General features: G+C 40.1%; 1 protein-coding gene across 3 annotated transcripts in view; it reads right to left on the bottom strand.

The window, feature by feature from the left end:
• Positions 1-18,724, bottom strand: part of GUCY1A2 (guanylate cyclase 1 soluble subunit alpha 2) — a 416,341-nt gene that overhangs the window by 235,337 nt on the left and 162,280 nt on the right. For all 3 annotated transcript variants that reach the window (XM_084617119.1, XM_084617117.1, XM_084617118.1), the window contains one exon: positions 12,109-12,827. In XM_084617119.1, the coding sequence (XP_084473245.1) occupies positions 12,109-12,827 (719 nt within the window). The remainder of the gene's footprint in view (positions 1-12,108; positions 12,828-18,724) is intronic.

Raw genomic sequence — 18,724 nt, forward strand, 5'->3', positions numbered from 1 at the left:
GAGATACCTGAGGGAGTGGTATTTGGGACCTTTGCTATTTAGGGGATTTATTATTGATATGGAAAAATTAGACAGCGTGTAGATGAAGTTTGCTAGTTACATAAAATTCCTTCACTAAGTAAAAAGTACTACGAATTTTGAGAAATTACAGAATATTTGTACAAGAAATAGAACAACAGGACCTTAATCCTGACTGGGATCTCTGGGCACTACCACAATAATGGGACTTGATTAATAAAGAATTAAAGAAGAGTAATGTTATAAATGTAAATCAGCATGGATTTATGGAAAATAGATCCTGTCAAACTCGCTTGATGTATTTTTTGATGAGATTACCAGTTTAGTTAACAAGGGTCATAGTATTGATGTAATATGCTTAGACTTCTGTAAGACATTTGACTTGGTACCACATGACATTTTGATTACAAAACTATAAAGATATATAATTAACATGGCACACATTAAATGGATTAAAAACTGGCTAACTGATAGGTCTCAAAATGTCACTGTAAACAGGGAATTGTCATCACGTGGGTGTATTTGCAGTGGGCTCCTGCAGGGATTGCTTCTTGACTTTTATCAAGGCAAACTTCCCACTCTGGCACTTGGAGTGCAGAAGGTGGGGGCCTGCAAGGATTCTAAAAATTAATACTAGCCACTCCAGGCTTACATTAAACTCCCAAGGTTACAGCTTTTTTCTGACCTTGGATTGGTAGATGCTGCCACAACCCAAGTACAGAACCCCTTTGAGAGCCCAGGAAGGCGCACTTGGAATTCCTTCCTGTGGGGTGCCCTCAAGCACTTTCACCCCCCCACACACACACCTCCCAGGGAAAAGCTGAGAAACTAAAAAAAGGAAATCAGCTTTTTCCTTGCCACCAGCTAATTAAACAACATGTGCACAAACCCCTTAAGACACAAAAATGCAATTCTGTTCTTAAAAAAAGTAAATTTTATTTAAAAAAACTAAAGAAAATACATTTTGGAACTCAGGCTATGGCTAGATTTAAAAGAGCAACTACAAAGACTAACCACAAAGAATAGCTTCCTTGAGGTCCAGTTTAAAGGTTCAAGCAAAACAAAAGCACCTGGGATTAGCACAGAGGAATCCACAAGCCATAAAGAAATAAACCTAATCACGCCTTCCTAGACACTTCCTGTTCTACTTGCATATCTGGGATTTCAGATGAGTAGTTCCTAGGTATGATACTGATGATTTTTCATACCTGGCCCAAGCTTCTCACAGCATAACTGCTGCCCTGTCAGCCTCTCCCCGGGAGAACAACAACAGACAGACAAAAGGGGAGTCGTTTTTCAATTTTAAAAAGTTCTAGCCTTCCCATTGGCTCTTTTGGCCAGGTGACCACTCACTTCCTTTTACTTATGCATAGCAGTGAGACTTTTTAACTCTTACAGGTAGAGCAATTAGAAAACAGCTACTAAGAGGTATTTTATAGCTACTGGCTGGCTGGGTGTTCATAAAAGGGAGCTACTCCGCCCCCCCCCCTTCATTTATCACAACCTCATACTGAAGAAAACATAATATCATAACTGATAAAATTTGCAGATGACAAAAATTGGAATGGTAAAGAATGAAGATGACAGGTCACTCATCAGAGCAAGCCAACCATTTGTGTATACATATAGGAACAAAGAATACAGGCCTTACCTACAGGATGGGGATCTCTATCCTAGGAAGCAGTGACTCTGAAAAAGATTTGGGAATCATGGTGGATAATCAGCTAAATATGTGGTCCTAGGGTGATTCTATGGCAAAAGAGCTTATACAATCCTGGGATGCATACAAAGGAAAATCTCGAGCAGGAGTACGGAGGTCATTTTACCTCTATTTTGGCTCTGGTGTGACTGCTGTTGTTCAGACTACTGTGTCTAGTTCAGATGCCACATTTCAAAGAGATAAATAGTAGAGTTGAAAGAAGAGCCACAAGAATTATTAAAAAATTAGAAAGCATTCCTCATAACAAGAGACTCAGGGAGCTCAATCTGTTAAGCTTAATAAAAAGAAGGTTAAGAGGTGATGCGATTACAGTCTGTAGGTATTCACATGAGGGAAAATATTTAATAATGGGCTCTCCAATCTAGCAGAGAAAGGTATAGCATGATCCAATGGCTGGAAATTGAAGCTAGACAAATTCAGTCTGGAAATAAGGCATACATTTTTAACACTGAAAGTAATCAACCATTGGAACAATTTATGAAGGGTTGTTGTAGATTCTCCATCACTAACAATTTTTAAACCAAGATTAAATGTTTCTCTAAACAATATGATAGAGGAATTATTTTGGGAAATTCTATGGCCTGTGTTATACAGGAGGTCAGACTAGATTATCACAATGGTCTTTTCTGGCCTTAGAATCTATGAATATAAATAATAGTGGGGATTTAGACACATCGGGAGATTGGTGACCTTGAAGGCAGATTAGATTGAACTTGGACAAATATAAAGTGTTCACATAAGTAAAAATAATCTGATCAACTCAAAAATAATTGGTCACATAGAAAAATCTATATTTTCTGGATCAGATCAATTAAAAGACTGCTGTCATCATCGATATCTCAGTGATGATGTTGAACAAGTATGTATTAAAAAAAAAAGACTGAAAATTATACAGAACATATTATTATAAGTGTGATCACAGACCCTCATCTGAATTATTATAGGATCCTATTACACCCCTTTGTGGATTAGCATGTACAAATTTGGGCCCAGATTCTGCACATACTTATGCACATGCTTAACTGTAAACATGAGAGTAATCCCATTAAAGTCAATTAAACTACTCACATGCTTAAAGGTAAGCAAGTATTTACATTTTTGCAGAACAGAAGTCTTGGTTATTCCACCTCCCCACACAAAAAGTACACCAGAGATTGAAAATATTGCAAAACATACAGAAAAATATTTAGTAGCGTGGCGGGCTTTTCACATGACAAAGGATTGAAAATACTATGAATAGGGCCCTATCAAATTCAGGGTCCATTTTGGTCAATTTCACAGTCATTGGATTTTTAAAATAGTAAATTTCATGATTCAGCTATTTAAATCTGAAATTTCATGGTGTTGTAATTGTAGGGGTCCTGACAGCTGCTGCTCTCCGGCTGCCCAGCTCTGAAGGCAGTACAGAAATAAAGGTGGCAATACACAGCCTTCCTAAAATAACCTTGTGACCCCCTTGCAACTCCATTTTGGGTCAGGACCCAGGGCCGTCCTTACCCATAGGCAAAGTAGGCAGCTGCGTACAGCACTTGCTCCAGCTCTTGCCCAGGGCCCCCGCCCCTGCTCTGCCCCAGCCCCGCCCGCGCTCCCCTGAGGAGTGCAGCAGGGCCAGGCCTGCACTCACCGGCAGTGGGAGTGCAGTAACCTGGCCCCAGCCGTGCCACTGGTCTCCCCTGTGAAATGGTATAGTGTAAAAGCACACAAAAGACCAGATTTCACGGGAGGAGACCAGTTTTCATGGTCCGTGATGCGTTTTTCATGGCCATTAATTTGGTAGGGCCCTAACTATGAATACTGTCAAATTTTCAACTGCAAGCTATAGATTGTACAGCCTTTGAGGCAGGGACAATTTTTTGTTCTGTGTTTGTACAATGCTCAGCACAAAGGAATCCTGGTCCATGACTGTGGTTACTAGGTGCTACCACAACACAAGCAAACAAGTAGGATGTGGTGATAGTGTGTTTTCTATTTGTGTCTAAGTGCAAAGCTCAATTTTAGGCACTGTATAAATAACGATCCTGTCCCTTCACATAAAAACAAAGGGAAAAGATTAAATCAAAGAGCAGAACATTGAGAAGAAAAAATAGAAAATACTATTTTTACACAGCATGTAGTCAACAAACAGAATGGAAATGCTGCACTTGGATTGTTGAAAGGACTGGATTGTTTTGTTTTCCATTGATAACATTTGCATTTAAGTAACATGAGAGAATGATATGGACAATGATGGAACATCAAATACCACAGGTCGGTAAGACCCTCTCTCATGTACAGTTTTGAACAATTTGCTACTTGCATTATGCCAAAAATGGTAGTTCATGGAAAGGGGTGTATGACATTCTATACCTTGGGTTGGGGGGAGGCATCCTGTAACCCCCATATGCCTCATTTATATATAATTGTGATATTGCATATAAAGCAGGCCGTGTGAGGTATCAGGGGAAAGGTTATAATCTGCTGAAAGTCATTTTTCTATCTAAATATGTATATCATTAATGCATATTGTGACAAAGTTCCTCCTCTACTTTGGTGGGTATTGCGCTTATTGGCAGGTTTGCTCACCTTGGAGCTTCACGGCAGCCCTCAGTTTGGCCATTTTCGTGAATCCACAGTCCAGGTCAACTCCTCCTGTGGCTGACCAGGAGTTGGGAGGTTTGGGGAGAACCCGGGCCAGCCCTCTACTCCGGGTTCCAGCCCAGGGCTCTGTGGAATGCAGCTGTCTAGAATGCCTCCTGGAACGGCCGTGCGACAGCTACAACTCCCTGGGCTACTTCCCCATGGCCTCCTCCCAACACCTTCTTTATCCTCACCATAGGACCTTCCTCCTGGTGTCTGATAATGCTTGTACTCCTCAATCTTCCAACAGTATGTGTTCTCACTCTCAGCTCCTAGCGCCTCTTCCTCCCAGCTCCTTACACGTGCACCACAAACTGAAGTGAGCTCCTTTTCAAAACCCAGGTGCCCTGATTAGCCTGCCTTAATTGATTCTAGCAGCTTCTTGATTGGCTGCAGGTGTTCTAATCAGCCTATCTGTCTTAATTGTCTCCAGAAGGTTCCTGATTGTTCTGGAACCTTCCCCTGTTACCTTACCCAGGGAAAAGGGACCTACCTAGCCTGGGGCTAATATATCTGTCTTCTATTACTCTCCTGTAGCCATCTGGCCCGACCCTGTCACAATATGAAGTTATGAGAATGTGTTTTATGATTGTCACTAAAATATGCTGTGGGTTTGGGAAGCGCCCAGATACTAGCTCTCCAGAAACAACGCCAAGGAAAGTAGTCAACACCTGGGTGAGTATCAAACAAACGTTAACAGCCATAGTCCAGCAAGGGAGCTACAACTCAGTGAACCACCTGCATAAGACCACATCGGGGGAATTGCTCAACCTTGCCTGGGGACTCAGCAATGCCCACCTGACATGCCTGGACTTGTGTTCTCCAAGCATGAGAGACTGAGCGTATAAAACCAAACACAGGGGGCCCATGTTAGCCTTTCTCTTTCCCCCACCTACACTGAAATTAGCAACAAGGACACTCAGAGAATACAGAAGCCTCCAACAGAGGTGACTGGCCAGGTTTCAAGGGTAAAGCCTGGGTACTATGAACTGCAATATCCAGTGGAGTGAGAAAACCTGCTTAATCTAGATGTTGCCCAGTCTAATAGGGTTGAGAGTTTAGACTGTGTGCTTATATTTTATTTTATTTTGGTAACTAACTTTGACGTTTTGTCCATCACTAAAATTTTATCTTAAAATCTTAAGATCTATCTTAAAATCTATTTTAAAACCTACCTGGAGAGTTAAGGAGGCACAGTGATCCCATGGTCCCAGGCTGCATGCCAGGGATCCCGTTACATACTCTTCTTGAGATATTTCTAAAATAGTACTTGTAGTCTAATCCCTGTAAATATCCTTATACATGATCCCACAATTTAGCATATGGCTTAATTTATTACATGGATATCTGTACCAGGTATACAGTATGTATGTGTGTGAAGGATATGTATTAATGCTACTTTTTATATAAATAATACTTTTCAAAAATTAAATGAGTCACCATAAAGTCTTTAAATCATTTTGAAACAGCTATCTAAATTTAAGGAACAGTACAAGGATAATTTTAAAAGTAAGCAAAATCTGGATTTCAAATATCATAGCTGTTTTCCCTATCATTTATAATCACTTAAAATCTATCTTTTGTAGTCATAGAATCATAGAAGATTAGGGTTGGAAGAGACTTCAGGAGGTCATCTAGTCCAACCCCCTGCTCAAAGCAGGACCAACCCCAACTAAATCATCCCAGCCAGGGCTTTGTCAATAAACTTCTTTTACTGTTCATCTTTGTGACATTGCACTCCATATGGTTTTATGAAAATATGCTAATGAGTGTGAATATAATGTAACTGGAATATGCTTCATGCAAAAGGTCTCTTGTAAAGTATCATTACAAAGTTTATAATCTACCGAGTGTGGTCATCCTATTTCAGGGTTGGGCAAACTATGGGCCGGGGACTGCATCTGGCCCTTCACATGTTTTAATCTGGCCCTCAAGCTCCTGCCAGGGAGTGGGGTCCAGGGCTTGCCCCATTCCACATGTGCTGTGGCTCCACATGGCTTCCAGAAGAAGCAGCATGTCCCTCCTCCAGCTCCTACGCATAGGGGCAGACAGGGAGATCTGCCCACTGACCCCGCTGCTCCCATTGGCCACACTCCAAACCCCTCCTGCCCTCTGAACCCCTCGGTCCCACCCTCCTGCAGCCCAGAGCCCACACCCCCAGCTGGAGCCCTCTTTCCCCCCCCCCCGACCCGCACCCCAACCCCCAATTTCATGAGCATTCATGGCCCGCCAAATAATTTCCATTCCCAGATGTGGCCCTCAGGCCAAAAAGTTTGCCCGCCCCCATTCTATTTGTATAATTGTATCATTCTTGTAGCTGAAACTAGAAATATGAAATATAACTCTGAGGTCCTATTGTAATTATGCAAAGTGTGGGCCATTAATGGTGGTTTAGAATCTTGATGGCTCCCATCAATTAGGACAATTGGTTGTAAATGGCTCTGTTTACTTGCAAGCCTTCCTGTAAGTCAAGCCAGGAAGAATGAAGGCTTGGGGTCTCACAGGACATGTGACCATGTCACCGGGTACTGGAATCCATCTTAAACCTGGTGCTTTTCCATTTAGAAGGAAGGCTGGGAGGGGTGCCAGAGCTAGATCACGGGATGGAACAGAACAAAGGAGGCCGCAGTCATGAGAAATTCCCTAGCTACCACCTGAGCTGGAACAAGGACTATACCAGGGGAAAGGATTGTGCCCAGACTAGAAAGGAGTCTAGTCTGTGAAAGAAGCTTATTGGAACATCTCTGAGGATAAGATTTACCTGTATTCAGTTTCTTAACTGTATTAGGCTTAGACTTGAGTGTTTTTATTTTTATTTTATTTTTCTTGGTAACTTACTTTGTTCTGTCTGTTATTATTTGGGGCCAGATGCACTGCATCCGAGAGTGCTAAAGGAGTTGGCAGATGTGATTGCAGAGCCATTGTCCATTATCTTTGAAAACTCATGGCGATCAGGGGAGGTCCCGGACGACTGGAAAAAGGCTAATGTAGTGCCCATCTTTTAAAAAGGGAAGAAGGAGGATCCTGGGAACTACAGACCAGTCAGCTTCACCTCAGTACCTGGAAAAATCATGCAGCAGGTCCTCAAGGAATCAATTCTGAAGCACTTAGAGGAAAGGAAAGTGATCAGGAACAGTCAGCATGGATTCACCAAGGGCAAGTCATGCATTATATTCACACTCATTAGCATATTTTCATAAAACCATATGGAGTGCAATGTCACAAAGATGAACAGTAAAAGAAGTTTATTGACAAAGCCCTGGCTGGGATGATTTAGTTGGGGATTGGTCCTGCTTTGAGCAGGGGGTTGGACTAGATGACCTCCTGAGGTCCCTTCCAACCCTGATATTCTATGATTCTATGAAATCCTACCTTTTATACTTAATAAAATCACTTTTGCTTATTAATTAATCCAGAGAAAGTAATTAATACCTTTAGGAGCAAACAGCTGTGCGTATCTCTCTATCAGTGTTATAGAGGGTGGACCATTTATGAGTTTACCCTGTATAAGCTTTATAAAGAGTAAAACGGATTTATTTGGGGTTTTGATCCCATTGGGAGCTGGGTGTCTGGGTGCTAGAGACAGGAGCACTTGCTAAGCTGTTTTCAGTTAAGTCTGCAGCTTTGAGGGCGCGCATTAGACTCTGGGTCTGTGTTGCAGCAGATTAGTGTATTTGGTTCAACAAGGCAGGGTTCTGAAGGCCCAAACTGGCCGAGAAAATGGGCTCAGCCCACAAAACAGAACAATCACCTAACTCAGTGACTCATTACCTTTTTAATGCCCTCATGTTACAACAGGAAGAAATATTGGTATCCCCCTTCCCAGCTAGCCTATGAGGAATTACTGGAGTACTGCTTCCAGTTTTGATGTCCACACTTTAAAAAGTATGATTACAAATTGGAAAGGGTCCAGAAAAGAGCTACAGGAACAATTTGAGGTCTGGCAAACCTGTCTTATAGCAAGTTACGAAAGGTGAACAAACCTCAATATTGATGCAAAATTCTTATAAACTTCCTTTTTATATTAAGTTGTTATGTACTTGTTTGCACTTTAATTGAATATTACAATATAGCCGCAAGTATGTTATAGCCAGGAAGCTTGAAATTATAATAATACCTCTATATGTTTGAAGTTGGTTATGTTATAAATGTTCACAGTGGTTAGAAAAATTCCAGGAGGTTTTCACTTCTGTCCCCAACAACAAGCAAATGTCAGGAAGATAACCTCTCCTTATCCATAAACCACGTTTAAAAAGAATGTTATATGACTTCAGAACAGCTGCAGTTTAAATTTCACCTTGCCTTATCATTCATACTATTTTCCTTTCTGATAGGTTTAAAAGATATATTGGATACTGAAATTTGTGCTTTGTACATATCTGATAGAAGTTTAATTGATATAACAAACATTGTAACTCTAATGTCAAATCAACCTAATATCCTTCTTTGACAGGGCAACAATCCTAGTAGATAGAAGGGAAGCAGTAGATGTGAGAAGAGAAGACTGAGGAGGGACATGACAGTCTTCAGGTATGTAAAATGTTGTCATAGAGGAGGGTGATAAATTGTTCTCCTTAACACTAAGGACAGGACAAAAAGTAGGGCGATGGGTAAATTGCAGCAAGGGAGATTTAGGTTAGACATTAGGAAAAACTTCCTGTCCAGGTAGTTAAACAATGCAACAGATTACCTAGGGCGGTTGTGGAATCTTCGTCACTAGAGGTTTATAAAAACAGGTTAAACACCTATCAGGTCTAGATAATACTTACTCCTGCCTCAGTACAGGGGACTGAGCTAGATGATCTATCAATGTCCCTTCCAGCCCTACATTTCTATGATTCTAAGGTTCTTGGGTCAAGAGTAGGGTTGCCAACCCTCCAGGATTTTCCTGGAGTCTCTAGGAATTAAAGATTCATTTTTAATTAAAGATTATGTCATGTGACGAAACCTCCAAGAGTACGTCCTACCAAAATTGGCAACCTGAGTCAAGAGACCATCCCCTAAGAGTGTCTTATTTAGATCAGAACATCTCCATTTGTACAAGATTCAAGTTTGATAATCCTTATCCTCAAGAAGACAAACCATGTAAAACATATATGTTTTAGGAATAGCCCCAGTTGTGAAAAGGAATGTAGGGTGTGTTGTCAGAGTAATAAATCTGGGTAAATCCACACACAAAGAATTTGAGAAATATCCTTGTTGAAAAGAAATTTATAATTACTCTAAAACTTCATTCAAAAAAACAATGAGGAAACATATGTGTAGCTGGAAATGTTTGAACCTTTTCTTTATTTCTTAAATAGTGAATCATAGAATACCACGGTTGGAAGGGACCTCAGGAGATCATCTAGTCCAACCCCCTGCTCAAAGCAGGACCAATCCCCAATTTTTGCCCCAGATCCTAAATGGCCCCCTCAAGGATTGAATTCATAACCCTGGGTTTAGCAGGGCAATGCTCAAACCACTGAGCTAACACCTTTGTAAATGCATACTTGCAAATATGTCAACTAATATAAAGCTCCTACTATCATTATTATGTTTGCAATGTTGTAGCCATGTGATCCCAGGATATTAGAGAGACAAGGTGGGTGAGATAATACCTGTTATTGGACCCACTTCTGTTGGTGAAAGAGTTAAGCTTTCAAGCTACAGAGCTCTTCTTCAGGTCTGAGAAAGGTACTCAAGAGTGTTACAGCTTAATACAAGATGGAACAGATTGTTTAGTTCTGTTAGTTTAGGATTTATCTACACTGGAACTTCATCGGCAAAACTTTTGTCGTTTAGGGGTGTTAAAAAAACACACACCCCCAAACAACAAAAGTTTTACTGATGAAAAGCATTGGTGTGAACAGCACTTGGTTGGCAGGAGCACTCTCCTGCCGACAAAGCTGCTGCCACTCGTTGGAGGTGGCATATTTTTGTCAGCATGAGAGCTCTCTCCCGCCGACAAAGATCAGTTACACTGCATGCCTTTTAGTGCACAACTGCAGCGACACAGCCGTGTCGCTAAAAGCTGCACAGTGCAGAAAAAGCCTTAGTTTAAGAGATATGCTAAGGGACCATTCAAGGGGAAGTGGCTCATTAACACTCCTGCAGTGCTACCCACAACACCCCACACAACACACCTTTCAAGATCAATGGGTCCTATACATACCTGTCACAACATGTGGTGTACCTAGCTCAGTGCACTAAATGCCCCAATAACAACTATGTGGGTGAAACGAGACAATCACTACACTATCGAATGAACTCACACAGAAAAATGGTAAAACAAGAAAGCCATATTACCCATGGGTGAGCACTTTTCCCAAAGTGATCACTCCATATCTGACCTATCAGTCCTCATCCTCAAAGGGAACCTGCACAACACTTTCAAAAGATGAGTCTCGGAATTTATATTCTTAACTTCGCTAGACACTAAAAATAATGGCCTTAATAAAGAGACTGGATTTATGGCTCATTACAACAATCTGTAACCCACTAAGAACATATCAACACTACAATCTTAAGTCGACCTATGTTAGGTCGACTTATAGCCACGGCAGTAATTACTGCGTGGACTGATGTCCAGACTACCCTCCTTCTGTCGGTGATGCATGTCCTCACAAGGAGCACTTCCACCGACTGAAGAGGGCTCTCAGCTCTGCACAGCTCCCCTCCAAGAGCCCAACTGCCCCCTGGGCTTCTCACCTTCCCACACCCAGCCAGGAGTGGTGGGAAAGCCACCCGGGGCTTCTCACTTTGGGCAGGGAGATCTGCGCTTGGAGTCCAGTCGACTGCTGTGCTCCCAGTGGGGTGTGAGGAGCCAGGATCCTGCGGGGGCAGCAGGGCTCCCCACTGGGAGCAGAGATCCAGAGGGCAGCCCAAGCCAGGAGACCCCACAGCAGCCCAGCTTGGGAACTGGGAGCCAGTTTTCTTGTCAATTTCACAGCTCCAGCCAATGTAAGGAACGTGGTGTCTACACAGACACAGCTTTGCCCTAATTACACCGACATAAGCCCTACGCCATCGTAAGTGCCTAAATGGAAGCTGAGCTCATTTGAAAATCTGGCCACTTGTAGCCACCACACTATCTCCAGGTCCTGGGAGTGTTAAACTACCTAAGAACACTTGCTACCACTCTTCACAAAGGTAAACAAACATTCTTTGGGTTGGGGCTTGTTTTATGATAGGACAGCATCAGAGCTTCCTATATTAAGATTGGCATAAAGGGTATTGGGCGTCATTTATTATAGTGGTGAATAACTACAGATTTCCCACATCTCTGCAGCATGAGAGACATGGAGAGGAGTATGTTTTCAAATTGTTGTGTAGGATATACAAAGTAAATGGGAATCCTACAGCTAAACCCCTTCAGATAACACATCAAAACTGCATTCCCTGGAGAACAATGACATTCAATGGTGTTGTTTTCAGTATTATTAAAATAAAATTGGAATTAAATTAATGATTAGACCTAGGCATTACGTCAAACCAAGGCATTGAGAATTTCACCACTGTTTTAATACACAACACTGTGACCGAGAATTTTCTGATTAGCATTTAAAATATCTGCAATAACTCCACATGCAGAGTTTATAAATAATGTAGGATGAAATTTATCCCAATCCAGAGAGCACCACTTACATCCCACTTAAGCCTTATTTTGGGGGGTTAAATGAGCTTTCAGTAGTGCATAGTTCTTGAGCTGTTCCACTCTAAATAAATGAGCCTTTCCCATACACACACATCCCATTCTAAATTAATGCTCTTACCTTATCTTTATTTTCAGAGCCAGAAGCCTCAAGTTTGGTCCGAATCACAAACGGTGTTGATAATCTCAGAAGGACTCGTTCAAATGTGGCACTGACCTTCGGGGAAACTATCTCAAAGCAGTCCTGGAATTTCAATGTTTTGTGAGTGTCACATTTGAGCTGCTTCCTAAGGCCTTCCCCAAGCTGGAGCACCAGCATGTTTGGATCAAACATCAGATGGAAGGGGAAAGCTCTGCAGAAGGTGCTGATGCTTATCCTCAGGTCTGAGGGAGACTGCGATGATCCGAGTGGAAGTGCTTTTGTGATATTTGCATTTTCACGTTCTTTGATAACAAAAGTAAGACAGCTGCAATTACCTGGGTTTGACCCCTCTGCGTACAGTTTATCATTCGTGACTTGTTCCACATCCACTTCCAAACGGTAGATCTTCTTTGCTGCTGCCTTTATCATTCCCATCATTGCAAATCCAACAATATGATGAGGGTGAAAGTAGTGGAGCATGAGGTTGCCTTCGGGGAGCTCTTTGCATCGGAAAGAAGGGGATTCCAGAGTGGCCAGTCTTCCAAATGAAGTTCTAATGTGCTCCAGCAGAGCATCAAAGCCATTGAAGAAGTCCTGCAACGTGCCACCTAAAGCGCGGAGAACTCTTTCATTCTCATCAAAGCTGATATTGAAGAATTCCTCCCCAAATTTTTCTTGCATCTCCTCAAACTTCAGACCTACAGGGAAATGGTAAATATATGTCAACAATGTGGTGGGGTTGTTGTTGTGCAACATTTTTCCTTTTAATCTGTGTTTGTTTTGAGCTTCCCCCCAGCCACCAGATTATGATTTCTCCCTTATTCTAAAGGTTTCTTCATGAAGGATACCTGCTAGTGGGACTCCCATTTCCCTAGGGCAAAAGCTACCAGATTTCATTTGGTCTCTGTGGGTGACCCGAAGATGTCTGCATCACATTCTAGGCTGCTTTTTTTTTTTCCTGGCCATCTTCCTTCCTCACTCCCCAGTCCCATGTCCCGCTATCAGCCACAGTTTGTGATTCATGCACTTTTACCTTTTCTCATTCCAGTTAGAGCCCAGAGGACTACACTTTCCTCATGCTTTATGTCTCACACACAACCAAGTTATCTGACCACCCTTTGCAATGAGGATGACTAGACAGAACTTCCTTCAGAATTTTTTAGTACCACCTTTGAATTGGACAGTGGGATCACTACAGAGTAACACAAAATAGTTCTCCTTCTCCCTCATTGTCTTTGCAACAGTCCCAGTCCCCACTGAGTCAAAGACTGGGACTGGAAATCAAACCTTGGATTTCCACAGAACAATGGAAAACCCACAACTGGCCACTCAGATATACCTCTTCTGGCTGCATTTACTCTGCAACCATGAAGTAAGACAGTCTCAGAGACTGAAATGCTTTTCCTACACTGACCACTAGGGATTGCTAAAGAATAAGATGAAATAACCCCTTTCTCTGAATTGCTTGAAATTGAGAACAAGCTCCTGCAATGCTTCCAGGCTTAGCCACCTGGAAAAGCGTTTCTGCGGCAAAGGGTGAAGGGGCTAATGAGTCATTCACCGCTAACGTACTAGATCTTTCCATGTTCCCATCACAGAAACTCAAAAGGCTTTCATTTCTGAAAAGTGATGATACCAAACATTGCATGCAGGCAGTAAAATATCGCAGCAATAAAAAGATCCCAGACTAACAATGTATATCAAATGCTCCTTTGGTTTGCTAGTAACTATCTTAAAGGCAACTTTAGAAAATTCCATTTTAAGGTGACGACTAAACATTTTCATATCTCTACTATTTTCTAGGAATGCTCTTTTAAGCATTATTTGCATTTAATCAGTATATCAAACGCTGGAGTTACAATGTGCATAGCATGTGTGCGTCCAGTTGCTAGATCTGGTAGGATAATTTTCATGTGAATTATTAGAATATATACCCAGTGTAAGAGTGTGCAGAGAAAATAAATTCAACAAACAAAAAAATTTCCTCCAGTGCATCATTTTTATTAAATGTAACACATACTAGTTAAATCCATGACAGCTGGTTCTAATTATTCCAATAGAAATGAAGGACATAGTCATTTATTTCCTAAGGGTACAAGTCAGATCTTCATTATAATACATATTCAACATGTCTTATGCTATCTTCAGTAAAATACCAGTGGATCTCTGAAGACCATTACATCATTTGTTTGGATAGCTCATAGGCTTCTGAACTTGGAAGAACCATGTAATTAAAATAGTTTTATGCCCAGAGACATGAGAACAGCAGAAGTTATTAATCTATTGTTTGCAGAACAAAACTTTGATAATAATCTCAAAGAAGTGTTTGAGTAAGCACATGGCTATAATTATAACAACTAGAGCCCCGGAAATTACTGATTTTTCAGTTTGCTGGAAATTCTGAAAATTAAACAAAAAAATCATTTTAGATTCACCCAAAATTGAAGTTTTTCAAAATTTTCAGCAAATCAAAAAGTTAAAAAAAAAAAAGTATTGTGGGTCAAACAAAATGTTATGTTTGACTCAGAGTGAAACTGTTTCTATTTCAGACTTTTAAAAAAAATAACTGAAGGGAATATAGAAACAAAAATTCTTTTAAAAAGATAAAAAATGAAATGTTTCATTTTAAAAATGTTAAAAGGAAACATTTCAACTTTTTCAGTTTTTTTTTTGTCCTACACAAACAATTTGGCAGAACCCAATACAAATTTATGAAACATTTTGGTGTTGCCAAAGACAGTTTCAGACAAAAAATTTTGCCCAGTTCCACTGATGTTTGGTATTTACACAGCACCCTTCATCCAAACTGATTTACAAACTATATGTAGTGATCTTTTTGCCCACATCCGGGATGTGACTTGAGTTTAAAAGCTCTTAATATGGCACAACAGCTCAAGACAGAACATAAAGAAAAATAACTTATGCAGGAAAATTAACAGGATACATTTAGGTAGGTAGCAGAATATAATTATTCATATTGGCATTTGGCCAGAATACCTGGGTTGAAAGCCCTACTCTTCCAAAAAATATCATGGGACCTTTTATAACCACAAGTGGTCAGAACTGTGGTTTTATGGATAATCCAAAAGAGAGTACCTCAGTAGTACAATGCCTCCTAGTAGAGGAAAGGGTGTCAGTCACTGAATCACCACCGGTTTCAGAGTAACAGCCGTGTTAGTCTGTATTCGCAAAAAGAAAAGGAGTACTTGTGGCACCTTAGAGACTAACCCATTTATTTGAGCATAAGCTGTCGTGAGCTACAGCTCACTTCATGGGATGAAGCTGTAGCTCACGACAGCTTATGCTCAAATAAATGGGTTAGTCTCTAAGGTGAATCACCACCATTACTTTTGCAGAGCACAGGACTCTAACATCTTCCAGCCAAGTACCAACCCCAGCCAATGTGGGTTATTTTATGAAATTAGGTTCAGTGATATGGCCACAGGATATGCCATTACCTTTTTAAACATTTTAGGCATTAATCAGTGGAGTTACACCTGCTCCACTAGAGTAGCATAGCAGTGAATCAGACATAGAAAAACAGAAGTGACCAAACTGGATCAGATCAGTGGTTTTTCTAATCCAGAATTTTGTCTGACAATGCCCATGACCAGATGCTTTACAGAAGGGTGAAAGAGTAGCAGCCGTCTTAGTCTGTATCCTCAAAAAGAAAAGGAGTACTTGTGGCACCTTAGAGACTAACCAATTTATTTGAGCATAAGCTTTCATGACCTACAGCTCACTTCAGCTGTAGCTCACGGAAGCTTATGCTCAAATAAATTTGTTAGTCTCTAAGGTGCCACAAGTCCTCCTTTTTGCTTTTTAGAAGGGTGAAAGAAACCCTGAAGAGGCAGGTATGGAATATCCCACCCATAGAGAAAGTTTCTTCCTAATCCCCATGAATTACAAACCGATTTATACCCTGAAGCATGAGGGTTTATATCTTGTTCAATTTTTTTATTACTATTTTTTTTTACAATTTACTATTGTAATGCAGAGAAACAAGGTGGGTGAGGTAATATCTTTTATTGGACCAACTTCTATTGGTGAAAGACAAGCTTCTGAGCTACACAGAACTCTTCTTTAGGTAACACAAATTGTATTGTAATTCTGGATGTTCTCATTATCAAAAAACAATTATCATCCCATTTTCAGTCATACTAAGCTCTTAGCCTTTGTGATATCTGGTGGCATGGAGTTCCACAGGCTATTTCTGCCTTGTATGATTAAGTATTTTCTTTTAGTACTTTTAACTCTACCACTTTTCTATTTTGCTGAACATCCCCTTGCTCTTGCAATCCACCTACCATCTCTATAAAGTTCATTTTTTTGTTTCTCTTTACCTCATCCCCTCTTATTCATTTCCTGTATAAAGAGTCTTAGTTATTTTCACTCTCTCTCAAATGGATTTTTTTCCCCAGCCTGTTAAATATGTTTAGGTATAAAAAAGGAAACACTAGCACCATTGTTAGAAGCACAGAAATTGCCATACCAGATCAAATCAATGGTCCATCTGCCAAGGCATTCTGTCTCAACAGTGGCTAGTACCAGATGCTTGAGAGAAACTGTATAATCTAATGGCCAATTATGCAATAACAAGCTCTGGGGGAAGCTTCTCCCTAGCTGCAACAATTAGTGGTTGGCTGCTATCCCGCAATAAGAGGATAGTAGTAGGTCTGTGGATATTTTATTATTAATATAAAAGACTGATTTAATAAATATTCCTCCTAAACATTTTTTTCAGAATCTGAGTTGCAATATTTTGAGAATCCTACAAGTTAATTGTATGTTATATCAATAAGTATCTACATTATTCGTTGCCATTCAATTAAACTAAGTATCTCCCATTCTTTTTCTTCTATTTTGAGAATCTTTTCTCTCTCTTCTCATAGTCTTTCTGTGATTGTTCATTTTTACCATCTTTCGCCGATCCTTTTACATTTCAACTACAATATTTTTGCAGGGGAATGTCCAAAATTGAATACAGTGTTTGAGGTATGAGCATACCATCTATTTATATAAAGTCATTTGTCAGATCTTCAGTGTTATTCTCTGTCCCTTTCTTAACATAATCTAACATAAAAAAAATCCCAGCATACAAGCTCTTCAGAATCAATGAGAAGGTGAAAGATGTGATCAAAACAACAAAATACCCTTGGATTCAGCTACAGATCATATCGAAGCAACTATAATCCATCTAATTATTCCTGTAGAGTGAACCAAGGAGACAACAGCAGCCAATAGTACATTGGTATATATTAGCACGTACTATCTGGGATATCCCTTAAGAGAATTGAAGTGTCATCTAGTGAATGGTATAGGTGAGATACAATTAGCAGTTCTAACATTCATATCATGAACAAAAGACAAGGTTCTGTCCCCCTGGGTGTAACAAAAGTTTCCTTAATGAAACACATTTACAGTAAATATTTAGTATCCCCTTCATAACACAACTCTCTTCTGCTTTTATCTGATGGTGGTTTAGGCAGAAGTTGAAGATTCCAGGACACCATTTAAAAACACTAGGAAAAACTAATATTTTAACCAACATTCACTCTCTCAATAAAACAGATTCCGATGGGTGTAGGACACACCTGAGTGCTTACTAGCTGATCAATTGGCCTCTAAATGACAGTATGACCTATATCTAATTAATCTGTGAAGTACTTTGGCATAACTTGAGTATAAAGAGAAATTCTGTATCAAATGGAGGAAGCTGGACAATAGTTTTTAAATGGTCATTTTTATTGGTTGCATATAACCATAGTAAAATCATTTTATATCTTTACATACAGCTTTGGCACAGCTGTAAAACTGTACTACAACTTACTTTGTAGAGCTATATATATTATCTAGATACTTTGTACAATTTAATAAACTAAAAAATGAAATTTACATAAATAGAAAAGGTTGGTTAAAAAGTTTTACCCACATGTGCTTCCCTGTAATATTTGCTTTACCTGTGTTTATATAGAAAATAATATTTTTTCTAATAATGTTTAAAATGTAGTTCTACTCTAACAAGTGACTAAAAATAACATCATGATCACTGCCTCTCAATGAGTTCCAGACTACAAGCAAAAAGATTTTCCCTACCCCACTCACTATCAGCTCTGGAAATTCAACCTGATAGCCTAGAAATAAACTGTTATTTTCTTCCCACACATTTTTCAGTAACAGAGGTTCTGCAAGCCAAAGCAGGCCCCCTGCAACACCAGAGCAACTCCACTATCTTCAGTGTATGCTGTCATTCACACATGGGGAAGCCTATTGCTTAAATAGGTCTGCACAGGTGTAACTGACTGGAACTTGAGAACAGTGTGTTGATAATGCTCAGACATGAATAGAATCCAATTCATTCCCTTTCAGCTATGTTGCCTCTGCAGGGCAAATAGGAATAAGCAAACAAACTTATTTTTGTCATTTCAGTAAGCAAATATGTCTCTAAATACATAAAGAGAATTCATCTGCTGGCCTAAAAGTTACCAGTTTTTAGTGTAGAAGCATACTTTACTGACATCCCAAAAGGCTTCTCCTGTTTCCTCGAATATATAAAATGTCTTGTATTTTATTTACTGACCTTTGACAAGTTGTT

The sequence above is a fragment of the Lepidochelys olivacea genome (genome assembly GCF_965140295.1).
Source record: "Lepidochelys olivacea isolate rLepOli2 genome assembly, chromosome: 1".
In the NCBI taxonomy this organism is placed as follows: domain Eukaryota; kingdom Metazoa; phylum Chordata; order Testudines; family Cheloniidae; genus Lepidochelys; species Lepidochelys olivacea.